The following is a 12,267-nucleotide window of genomic DNA, read 5'->3' as shown; positions in this document are numbered from 1 at the left end:
TTTTGTTGTTATTACATTAGCCATTCATTATTCGACACAGATCGGTGAAGTAGTATTTGTGGTCCCAATCAAGCATATTATGATTAAGTTGAAATTCTCCATACAAGTTTTATAAATCAGAGTGAATATTAATACTATTATCTAATACTTAGTTTAGTTACAAACCTTAAACCGCCCTACTTTTTCTTCTTCTTTCTAATTATTTAATTTCCCTATGCTATTGGTATTTGTTTAAGTTGGTTTTCATATATCCAAGGTTGTTACCAACTTTGGTTTTGTTAATTCCTTCAAAAAAAACTTTAGTTTTGTTAATATGATTAAAATTCTAGTTTGGTAGCTATCTCTCAAACATAGATTATAATATGTCATTATTAGGTGTCTTTTGATTCCTCAAATTAGAAACTTAGAATTTAGAAAGCAAGTAGCAATCAAATAGATATCTCCTTCTTTAGAAAGTTAACTGATATGATAGATTGGAGAGACATTGATTATTACCAAGCATGAAATTGAAATTCTATTTTTTAAAGAAAAAGACAAGATGCCTAGCACTTGTTCAAAAAATATGTAATGGAGAGAGAATAGTTGAGATATTGTGAATAAATAACTAAACCTTTCATGAATAATATCAATGCAAATTAAAATACAAGTTTGTGGCGTATTTAAAGTTTTTTCTTAAGGATGGCCTATCTTAAGATAACAATCAGCGGTGCTGTTGGATGGAACAATTTTTTGTCAGACTATACTTACTCACAGTCGAACGCCTGATTATTAGGACTCATTCGCCAAGAATGAAGTTAACACCATAAAATTAAATTTAATAATCAAGGTGGTCAAGGATAATTGCTTCAAGCTTATAAAAAAAATCATTATTTTTTGTTAGATTTTATAAGCAAAAAGACCTCATGTGCAAACAAAAAAGACCACGTATATTAAAACAATAATGTTATGTATAGCGACAAATATTTCATGAATGGATATTGGCCACTTGATTTCCACTGATTAAGGAGTTATGCCATCGAGCCATTGTCATTATAAAACATGCATCGTGATTGTTTCGCTATGTTTTCCCTCGCGATGAATAACATCACTGATATTAAAACTTGGTTTATACCTCACTTGATTTTAAAGATTATCGGATCAACCCTAATAAAAAAGGAATATCATCATATACAAATTTGGTGTGTCACCCAATTTTTTATTTCCACTGATTGATCTCAAACAACGGTCGAGATTGTTTCAAAATTAGTTTGTTATTGTGTAATCCTAATCGTCCTCTATCGTATCAAGGACCAAGATAAAAACTAAAAAATCTACATACAAATGCGTAATTTTTTTAACAATGACAAATTCCTTGCCTTTAGATCATCTATGCAAAGCTAAAACAAAAACCAAGAACATGGTACTCATCGATCGAGATTGGAACAGAACACGACAATAGTATCATTGTGTACAAACACAAATTATGCTGATATTGATGTTTAAGTAGCCAACTTGCCAAAATAAATCCAAATGGCAAATTAACAAATTTTCCCAATAAGAATAGAATAACAATTTCATTTCATGAAGAAAGAAAACAAAAAATAGAAATATTTTTTTTTTCGCAGCTTACGTTTCCTAATTGAATGTTTGATGAACGCAACTATGAATTAGATTGATTTCGTTGCAATTGAGTTTGAACAAGTTAAATAATTTATATTTAGATCTTTATACTTTTAAAATACTTTGATGTAGACATTAGTGTAAAATCTTCAATCAAATGCAAATTTTTCACTTTTTATCAAATTAAGATTTGAAGGTATATTAACAAAAACTAGACAAGTATTTTCACTAAAACGCATACTCGGCACGAGGTAAAATCAATTTTAATACTCTCTGATATAGAACCAAACACACTTAGTTCAATTTCTTTTAGTGTGTTTGGATCCACGTTTTAGAAACCACGTTCTAATGTTTAATTTAGAGGTGAATTTGAGTCGCTACTAAGCTTTTTTATGGTAGACGCATATTTATAAGTTTTTTTGACGCAGAAACAAACACTCACTTTATCTTTACTAGTATGAACACTTTGTGAAAATAGGGGAATGAATTATTTGATGCTCACGAGGCTATTCCACAACTTTAACTGTGTTTTTGGCTTCACTTTTGTTAGATTCTAGTAGGTAATTGTGTTTTACACCTTTACGTTAATTTTAATGAACATTTCTGTCTCTTATATATCTATTTATTAATGCATGAAGAATAATATAATATTTTATTACAAAAGCACAATAAGCCAAAGAAGAATCATGAGACAGCACCTTGTTTTGCTTTATAAAAACAGTACTACTATATCACTGCATCACATTACATATCAGTTAATCATCACTGATCGGTGATCACACACAATCTAAGATCGAACTAATCATACTTTATTATAAACTTTAATAACATTTTCGATCTTAACCTCCCATACCAATTATATATAATAAATAAACACCAAAGACTAAATCGCTTAATAATCTCAGCTTATTAACAAAACCACACATAATCAATCTAATAATTAATATGCATTTTTTTTATATGGTCACTACGGGTCCCACTTCAACACTTGACATGGCTTTCATCATAGCTTCAAATCTAGGCTCTTTAGCTTGGAACTTGAGTCCCATATAGAGTTTCATGTAATCATCAAAGATAAATTTTGGATAAATTTCACTTGTTTCATCTTCCTTCAATAAGGTTGAAGCTGGTGAGATTACAGCATCATTCCCTGGATTGTAGAATGAAGCTATGGACATTCTAGCACCATCTGTTTGAGCAATTACTCTGTGCATCACACTCTTGTACTTCCCATTTGTTATCACCTGTTTTTAACAGAGAAGTACCAAATGTAATTAAACAAGAAACTTATACTATACTATTTTTGGTGTCATTTTGATTAATTTGAACATATTTTTTACTCCCCAGTTTCAAAAATATTGATGTTCTATATTTTTCAAGACAAATTAAGAAAAAACGAGAAATAAATTAAAGAATGTTGCAATTTTTCAAAATTATCTTTATTAACTATTTTTTCGTTAATCATTGTAATAAATGTATAGTGAAATACAGTAATGAATTGAAACTAGAGCTGACAAAATTAATTTCAATGAAGAATTGGAAAAAAAAAAATAATATTATATTATATATTTAAAAAAGTAAAATGACATTTATTTTAGAACATTTTTTTATATATTTGGAGGGAGAGAGTAAATAAGAATATGACTGATATAGTGAAAAATGACAAAGGAGAAAACATTGGACTAGTAGAGTATGTGGCTATGTGCACATGTCATGTTTTAAGTAAAAAGGTACTCCCTCCGTTCCTTTATAATTGTCACTTTTACATAAAAATTTTGTTTCTAATTAACTGTCGTTTTCAAAGTCCAATGTATCATTAAATATGGTTTTACCTATATTACCCTTAGATATTTATTGTAGAGAGAGAAATATATGAAATGAAGTATTAAATGATTAAGGTTATTATAGGAAAAGGATAAATTGTTGTATCAAAAGTAGTAAAAGTATTTGTTGTCTTGGTTTGTGTAAAAATTCAAAATGTGACAATTAAAAAGGAACGGAGGGAGTACCATTTAGAGTGCATTAGCTACATTTGAACATTTTTAAAAATTGGGAAAAGGGAAATTTTTTATCGTTAAAGTGACACTAATAACCATTTTACAATTTAACTTAAGAAATGCAAACTCGCAGCACTTTAAAGTTATAAAGTTAAACTCTTAAGCTAACACATCAAGTGGAGCTGCAATTGACCACAATTGCGACACGATGGTTAATGTGATTTAAAACCTTATGAACATTTATATATTAAATTGTTACCTCAAGTTGATCACCAAGGTTGATGACAATAGAGTGAGGCATTGGAGGGACATCAATCCATTGGTCATCTTTGAGGAGCTGAAGTCCACTGACTTTGTCATCTTGGAAGAGAAGGATGATGCCACCAGCATCTGTGTGTGCTCTTAGTCCCTTGATGAGATCAGGCTTAGGACAAGGAGGGTAGTTACTAACTTTTGTCCCAAAATTTGGACCCTTTGATCCATAAAACACCTTCTTCAAGTACCCTTTCTCAAGTCCAAGATTCTCACACAACAAGTCAAGAAGTTCCTCTGCCAGTTTCTCCAATTTCTCTGCAAATTCCTTCATTGTCTTCCTGAAATTCACAAAGATATAAATATATGAGTTTAAATATATGATTTTATATGTGCGGCTTTAGAAATAATTATAATTGTAACTTTTTTTTTACGCTGACGGTGTATATGAATTAAATACTAAATTATATACTTTAACAAAACATTAAAATATGTAACCTGTAATCTTCATCAAGATCTGGGATCTCTGAAATATTAGAAGAAGGAAGATGGCGCAAAAAGAAAGTGCTTTCCCAATCCAAGTCATTTATTTCTGACTGAACACACTCCAAACCTTTGCTTGCTACCATTTCTTTGAACCTTTGTTCCATACACTTCTTGTAGTGTTCTTTTGTGAGCTTCTCCACTTTGTCCATCAACTCAATAGATATACCATGGTTCACACACTTCAAAAAACAATACAAAAAATAACATTAGCAAAAGCCTTTAAACAACAAAACATATATATGCATGTTTAGAATCAGTGAACTTAACGAGGTGACACGACACATCTTGATTCTGTCAAGTTCACCGTTAATCTAAACATGCACTGTCTGTATTAAAGAGAAATTTTGATGTATACAAACCAGTACCTCAAAGAAGCCCCAGTTCTCACAAGCATCTTTGATCATCTCCATGGTAGCTTTTCTTTCTTCTGTGTTAAGCTTCCCCATGTCAACAACTGGAAAGTTTTCCATTTTGCTTCTTTTTAACTTTCTTTGTTTCTTTCTTTTCTCTCACTTCAATATTCAGCTATATGTGAATGAGAGTATATGCTGTGAGGAGTGCGATTCTTAGAGGTGCAATGTAATGTATTTATAGGCATCCAACTTGAAGGAATGGTTAAGAATGGAAAAACTATTTATTTAATTAACAAAAGTATTGTATTATTGTCACAAATTCTAATGTGTATATATATGCATCAAGAGGATAATTCTTACAAATTAATAGACTAATATAGTAATACAAAACATAACAAATGCAAATTAATTGATTTAGTATAAAATAAAATAATTCTTACATATATTTGAGGCCTATAAATGACTGGATTTAGTTTTGCATATATTAATTTATTTTATGTAATTTTTATCATTTCAAAATATAAAATTGTTGTTGTTCATAAAAACAATTATAAAGAAACAAATAATGTTTTTTTATTATAAAATATATCATGTAATAATTTAATCATATCAAATATTTTTTCCACCTATGTAGTCCGACTTAGCTAAAGAGAAAAGTCTTTGTAGTTGTCCGCGTGTTATCCTGTTCATGTCATAAAGATTATATTTTTAAATTTTTAATCTTCAATTCCTTCGTTTATGCCCTTTGTTAACAAGACGAATTAATTTCCTATTTCAAACATCTATAACTCGCTAGCGATCCATATTTCAAACACTATTTTTTAAAGACAACCTAGGTCTCACCTCTTTCTTGGATATGTAAATGAAGCAACAAGCATCTACTAAAACTCACAAATAACTACGAGGTTGCAGATTCCAATCGAAATAATGTATTAAGCCTAGCAATATCAACATTGTCAAGTGAACTAAATCTTACCGATTAGACCTCATCTTTTTAATTAATATTATTTATATGATGACGTTACACACATATGATCGATAGTCATCTATTTTTAATTCACTTTCGATTTTTAAAGATTGGGAAGGAATTGTAAATACAAATAATAATAATAATAATAATAATAATAATAATAATAATAATAATAATAATAATAATAATTAATTTTCAATGTTTTTTATACAAAAATTTAAAATCATTAAGAATAAAGAGATATTTTTATAATTAAAATTAGAGATAGTAAATAAAAAACTGAAACCTGTAGAATCTAAATGTTAAAAAAAATGTCACCCATTTTGTAATAAATTCTTTAATAAAACAATTTTGTCACACATAGTTTAATAATAAAGAGGCATGGGCCTTCAAAATTCCTAAAAAAACATGGATCTCAGGAAAACGGTTCAAAGTGGACCGTTACCATTTTTGGTAAAATAATAAATATTTTTAATTAAAAATGTTATTATTTAGTTGTTAGATATATGGTTGTCGATAGTTATTAGTTAGTTGTTAGATATTGTTGTAAGTTGTTACTCCCTCCGTACCATTTTAAATGACATACTTTAAAAATTTGCAATATTCATATAATATACAAAATTACAAAGACAAATGGTTGTATATAAATGTTATTGGATTTGTCTTGATGAATACTTTCAAAATATCAATTTTTTATTAAAAATTAACTAATCTTGATGAATACTTTCAAAATATCAATTTTTTATTAAAAATTAACTAATCAAAAGTTTATTCATAAGTATCCCTTCAAAAAAAAAAGTTTATTCATAAGTATAGATTTTTGTTACTTTTTATTTAGCTATTGATATGTTTAAAAATTCATATATAATACATCTCATCTCATGCTAATGTAAATACTAAAATTTTTAAAAAACAAATCAATATTCTAAGTGTGTGTTTATATATATATATATATATATATATATATATATATATATAAACACTAATTAAAAAGAGTAAGCAGAAACTCTCGTGGAGAATGTATGTGTACACACATATTGATGGACCCCTACCAAATACCATATTTTGTCACACACAGAATGTGGCCATATTATTCATTTGGTGGGGAATGCTTATTCGGTTTCTTCACAAAATGACCCAACTCCACAGTCACAGGTGGCTACCACCTTTTCTCTTACACGCGCTATATCATCCAATCAGGTCTCTTTGCAAGTTTTCTCTCTTTTTTTTTTTTTTTTTTTGAAGAATTTGCAAGTTTTCTCTTTTTTTTTTTTTTTTTTTTCATATTTTATATATTTTTATATCTGTTAATTTCACTTGTCTTTTTGCTTCTTAGGAAGCATGGACACGTTAATGAAACTGAGGAAAAGATCAATTTTCTAGTTTCTCATTGGTAAACAACTAAACATGATGTAAAAGGGATGGGTCTTCCTTTAAGTTATTCAAAACTTTAAGACAATAGATAATGAACAATGTTATATCTTTAGAAAAATAACATCAAGAATTCTTCAAGAATAAAGAGCAGTCAATCACAATGCATTATTTGCCACAATTCAAGGAGGTGTGGCTGAAAAATAGAAAGTGAATAAATAAATCATGCAATTAAAACTTGTCAGTTGTGTCTTAAAAAATTCTTGATGCTATTTTTCTAGAGAAATAACATTTTCCATAGATAATAGCCCATTCACATATATTTGCTCTACATTAATATAGAATTTCTAAGCCACACTTGATATACTTCAACAAAATGACATACATAAAACTAAATGTTAGACATTTTGATACCAAAATCAATGGTCTTCACTAACAAATTCATAAATTATATATATCTTTAACTTGACAAAATCATGACATAGAACATCGCCTAACAATTACATTTTTAATATGGTTCAGTTCCAAGATGAACCTTACTATTTTTAGTTAATTTTAATAAAATGTTATATTTGTTTTTATTTACATTATTATAAAATTTATTTTTTTCTAAAAATAATTAGGATTCATGCTTATATAATTTTTTAGAGATCTATATTAAATGCCCATTTTTACTCCACTTTTTATACCTAAATTTTTTTTTAACCATACATATTACTCCTTCTATTCCCTATTTTAAAGGGTAACTTATAGCTTATCAAAAAACACTACTATAAGCCAGTAAAAAAATATTATAAGCTTGTAAAAGATTTTTTACATACAAGTTGATGTTGGTTATGTGAACATATAAACTATAAATTATCTACCATGACCTCGTAAGTTGATATCAAATAGCTAGAGGCAAAATTCAACAACAACGTCGGTTTTTTATTGGGTCGTCAGATAAATTTGAGTCTCATATTTTGAAAACCAGCCTCGCATGGTGGAATTTTTATAAAAAAAATGAATGTTTAAAAGATAGTGTCTTTAAAATTTAACCTCCCGATAGTTAAGGTATGAGTATAAATATATAATCAGCGGAAAATGAACTTTTTTTTTTTGGAAAATGAAAATGAATTAACAAAGCAGATATCGAAGCACATGAAGCATGCAAACAATGCAAAACTTACTATTTGCAACTCACTTAAAACTTTCGGTCATAAAAAAATTATAATAGGATAATGAAATAGAAAAATATAATGTCATAATCTTTGTCTTTGATAGTTGATATTGTTCGTTTGTATTAAATTGATGATGATACTGCACTATAGGATGCTTAGGGCCTGTTTGGTTTGGCTTCTGAGAAGCAATTCTAGTCCAAAATCAATTCTCTACAGTGTCAAAAGCAATTCTAGCCAAAAACAACGTGTTTGGTTCAGCTTTTCAGAATTGCTTTTCTCCTCCAAAAGCAATTCTCCATGAAGCTACAAATCCTAGCTTCTAGCTTTTCTATAATCAATTCTCCTTGAACAACGTGTATAGGTTTGTATATTTTATTATTACAACATGTTATTTTACTTTATTGCCCTTTATCAATTCTCATTCTTTATCAATTCTCCTTTAGCTATGTCTATTTTAGTAATTATACATTCAAAAGCAATTCTACATAATTGCATCCAAACATAAATCATTTTGTTTAATCAATTATACATAATTGTATCCAAACATAAATCAATTCTCTCAGAATCAATTCTGTCAGAATCAATTCTATCAGAATCAATTCTCTCAGAATCGATTATATTCAAAGCTGAACCAAACGGGCACTTAAGCTACCTTTTTGTTTATTATTCTTATGATTTAAAATTGGTGGTCGCAGGAGGCTTATAACAAAAGAAAATGAAAGTAATTAAACACTGAACATACACCAAAAACAAAATGAATTTGTATAACTTATTAAGATGCAAAGAAAATATTGACCAATGACCTCATTATGATGGATTCACTAATATATAAATTAGGAATAATCTAGCAAGAGGGATAAAAAATAACACAGCACAATATAGCCGTCTCTAATGAATGCATGGATTGATTTGAGGCGGCCCTTTTGATAATATAGTTCTTTTTTTTCCTAATATTTTTATCGATCTAACAATAGTGGTGTCGGTTCAATATAACTTTGCACAGATTATCAATAAAACACTAAGAAGTGAGAAAAGACACTTATATGATATCATAATTTTTTCTATTTTTTTATTAATTTGATGTGATAATTTTGAGTGTTTTAATTGGTTATCTGTTCGAAGTACTTTTGAACCGATACTCCACCACCCCTAAACTTTATATTGATACTAGTTCAAATGCAATGATTTATTTTTTTTTTTTTAAATTAAAGCTATCCTCCATGCACAATAGCAAAAGAATAACTCCATTGAGAATAATAAAATTTAATTAAGGGATTTTTTTTCAACATTTTTTGTTGTACGCAACGATAAGGAATCCAACCTAAACAAATAGTTGAGTGGTCGAAATGTTTATCACTTGTCGAGATTTTTACCTAAAGAGTCTGGACCACATGCGGTAAAGTAAATAATGCTAATTACTAGAGATTTTTTTTTTGAGGGGATGCTAATTACTAGAGATGTTTGGTGAGAAAGATTGTATTGATATTTAAGTAAAAACAAATATCAATTATTTTTTATGGTAAATACTCCATATTTTTTAATGGTAATCAAAAAGAGCCAAAATCCCACTACGTTCCCTTTCATTTTTCATCGAACTCTCCAAGAGACTATTAATATTTTTTGTTATATCTTCTTTATATATTAAAACTAGGAGATTAGCAGCACAACTGATTTGAGTTAAAGGAAAATAAGTTGAAAATTCTAAGTTCAAACCTAAACGAATGAGTAAGTAGTAACAAATTTTAAATATACAAAATAACATAAATGAACATTTTACAAATATTTGTCATTCAAAAATAAAATAAAAATTAAAACTTTATAGTACATGTTCTTTGCCTTTAAACTAACCAAAATATTTGAAAAATTGCTCTTTAATTAAGCTTCTAAACTTTCTCTCACGCACCCAAAATTATCTAAATACCCTAAACCGTTAAAAGAGCAATTTCCAAATATTTGTAGCATGGTAAGGGCCCATATGTTAGCTAATTAAGACCCATAAAATAACATAAGTATTACCCAAAAAAAGAAGAAGAAAAAGAAGTAGTGTGAGAAAGGGAACAACATTATCATACCTCTAAGGGAAACCAAAAAGAAAAGGCATGCATGCCATTAAAGGAGCTAATTATATCGAACGTGTACAAGTAAAAGGTGCTGCTTACTCCATTTCACCCGTCTATGGTGCCATAATCAATAAAGAGATCAACTAATTAAGTGTCTCAACTCGTAATCAAGTGTACAAGACATGCATTGAGAGATCTCGGAAAATGTTCTCCAACTAAATGATGATAATTTTTTCTTTTAAAAAAAAATCAAATTAACCTATTAAAATTGACACAAAGAAAACTGAATTTGAAATTTTAAGGGGAGTACATTTTAATGTTATAAGCCAACATCATCATACAAATTCAAATGAATTGTAAATGATAATAATCTAATTATACTTTAGCAACATACATGACCCACCCAATATCTCTTCCTAAGTATAATATATTTTTTTTTAAAAGAATTACCTTTTTCTCATGTAAATAGAGGCTGATTTATTGTAATTGTGAATAGAATGATACTCTTTGTTCTACGATGACCGATCATTTGTAAAAAAATGTGCACGCTCTGATTAATGGTGCTTGAATCAACCACAAAACAATATTCATGTTTAACGTTTCACTTTAATTTATAGTAACGGTGAATAGAACAATTCTGAAGGGTAATCTAGTGAAAGTAAGAACTATTTTTCTCTATCATTAATTGAAGTTGCCATGTAAGAACTATGCATCATGCATGTACTAAGTTGACTAAATTAATAGAACCGATAGCCATATATGGTTTAATTTACAAGTTTTACGTAACATTCACGGTTTGTGTTTAATTTTTCAGGCTGTTTTTGTTTTTTTAGAGGAATTTTTCAGTTTGTTGTCTCTGTATATTCACGAGAAATATATAAATCATATACACATATATCTATTTTTAAATTATATATACAACAAATTATATATTTTCCTAAAAAATAATTCATATTAAATTTTTTGTTTTTGGTGCGAAAAAATTCATATTGAATTCATGTTTTGTTAAAAAATTATAATCTTTATTTTTGGAAAACATTGTTCTAATTTTCTACCTATTTCTGGAAAATTGCATTAAAAAAATAAGAAGGCTAGCCATGAGTTGACTAAAAAGTAGGGACTAATTTCATGGATGAAAAATTTCGAAGGGACCAAAAGCCTAAGAAATATTTTAGGGGAATAAAATCAAATGTTGATATATTTAGGGGGACCATTTACTTATTTAACTCTTATTTTAAATTTCATGTGTTGAGTGTTAAAATTATATGCTAGTTAGTCCCCGTGAGCTTATCTCAGTTGGTGGGGACGTTGCATAATATATGCAGGGGCCGAGGTTCGAACCCCGGACTCCCCACTATTGCTAGTATTGAATTTGTTATTATATATTTATAAAAGAAGAACAAAAATGTTAATATTGTTCCCTTAGAGCACATGTTAAGAAATACTTCATTCGTCTTAAACTATATGGCATTTTGGTCATTTCATACAAATTAAGAAATGTAATTAATGTTGTAAGAATAAGGAGAATGGAGGATAATGGGAAAAAATTTCACGTGAGGATAATAGGAAAAATTTGTGGCTAAATTGAAAATATATTTGTTAATTAGAATAAGGGGAATGGAGGGTTGGGGTCAGGCGGATGAGAGAGAGTTTAATATTGCTTTATTAGGAAAATAATGTTGGAGGATGAAGGTAGATAGCGAGAGGGAGGGAGGCAAGGGTCGGTGTGGTGGCTGGATTTGTCACGAATTCGTAGTGGGAATGGCCTGGAGGTGGGTAGCTGGTATGAGGATAATCTGTGAAGATTGATTAGGGAAATTGTTATAAATCATGAAATTGTCTTTTTTTTATTTTTTATAGTACAACAGTTAATTGGAAACATTTTAGTTGAGAGGAAAATATATGGGAGGTTTGAAACCCTCGTAAATTAGAAGGTCTGTAAATCTTCGCTAACTAACC

General features: G+C 28.7%; 1 protein-coding gene across 1 annotated transcript; it reads right to left on the bottom strand.

Annotated features, from left to right (window-relative positions):
- Nucleotides 1–2,286: 2,286 nt before the first annotated feature.
- LOC146944675 (1-aminocyclopropane-1-carboxylate oxidase) lies at nt 2,287–4,953 on the bottom strand. The gene is made up of 4 exons (XM_085743028.1): nt 4,760–4,953; nt 4,347–4,573; nt 3,856–4,189; nt 2,287–2,843 (listed from the first exon to the last, which is right to left on the bottom strand). The coding sequence occupies exons 1-4, from the start codon at nt 4,862–4,864 to the stop codon at nt 2,556–2,558; spliced, it is 954 nt and encodes a 317-aa protein (XP_085599154.1). The 5' UTR covers nt 4,865–4,953; the 3' UTR covers nt 2,287–2,555.
- Nucleotides 4,954–12,267: the final 7,314 nt, after the last annotated feature.

This window comes from Medicago sativa, chromosome 2, assembly GCF_051527215.1.
Source record: "Medicago sativa cultivar Bolivia chromosome 2, Bolivia_mono, whole genome shotgun sequence".
NCBI classification, from domain to species: Eukaryota; Viridiplantae; Streptophyta; class Magnoliopsida; order Fabales; family Fabaceae; genus Medicago; species Medicago sativa.
The sequence above is the reverse complement of the archived record's forward strand: the minus strand, read 5'-3'. Positions and strand labels throughout refer to the sequence as shown.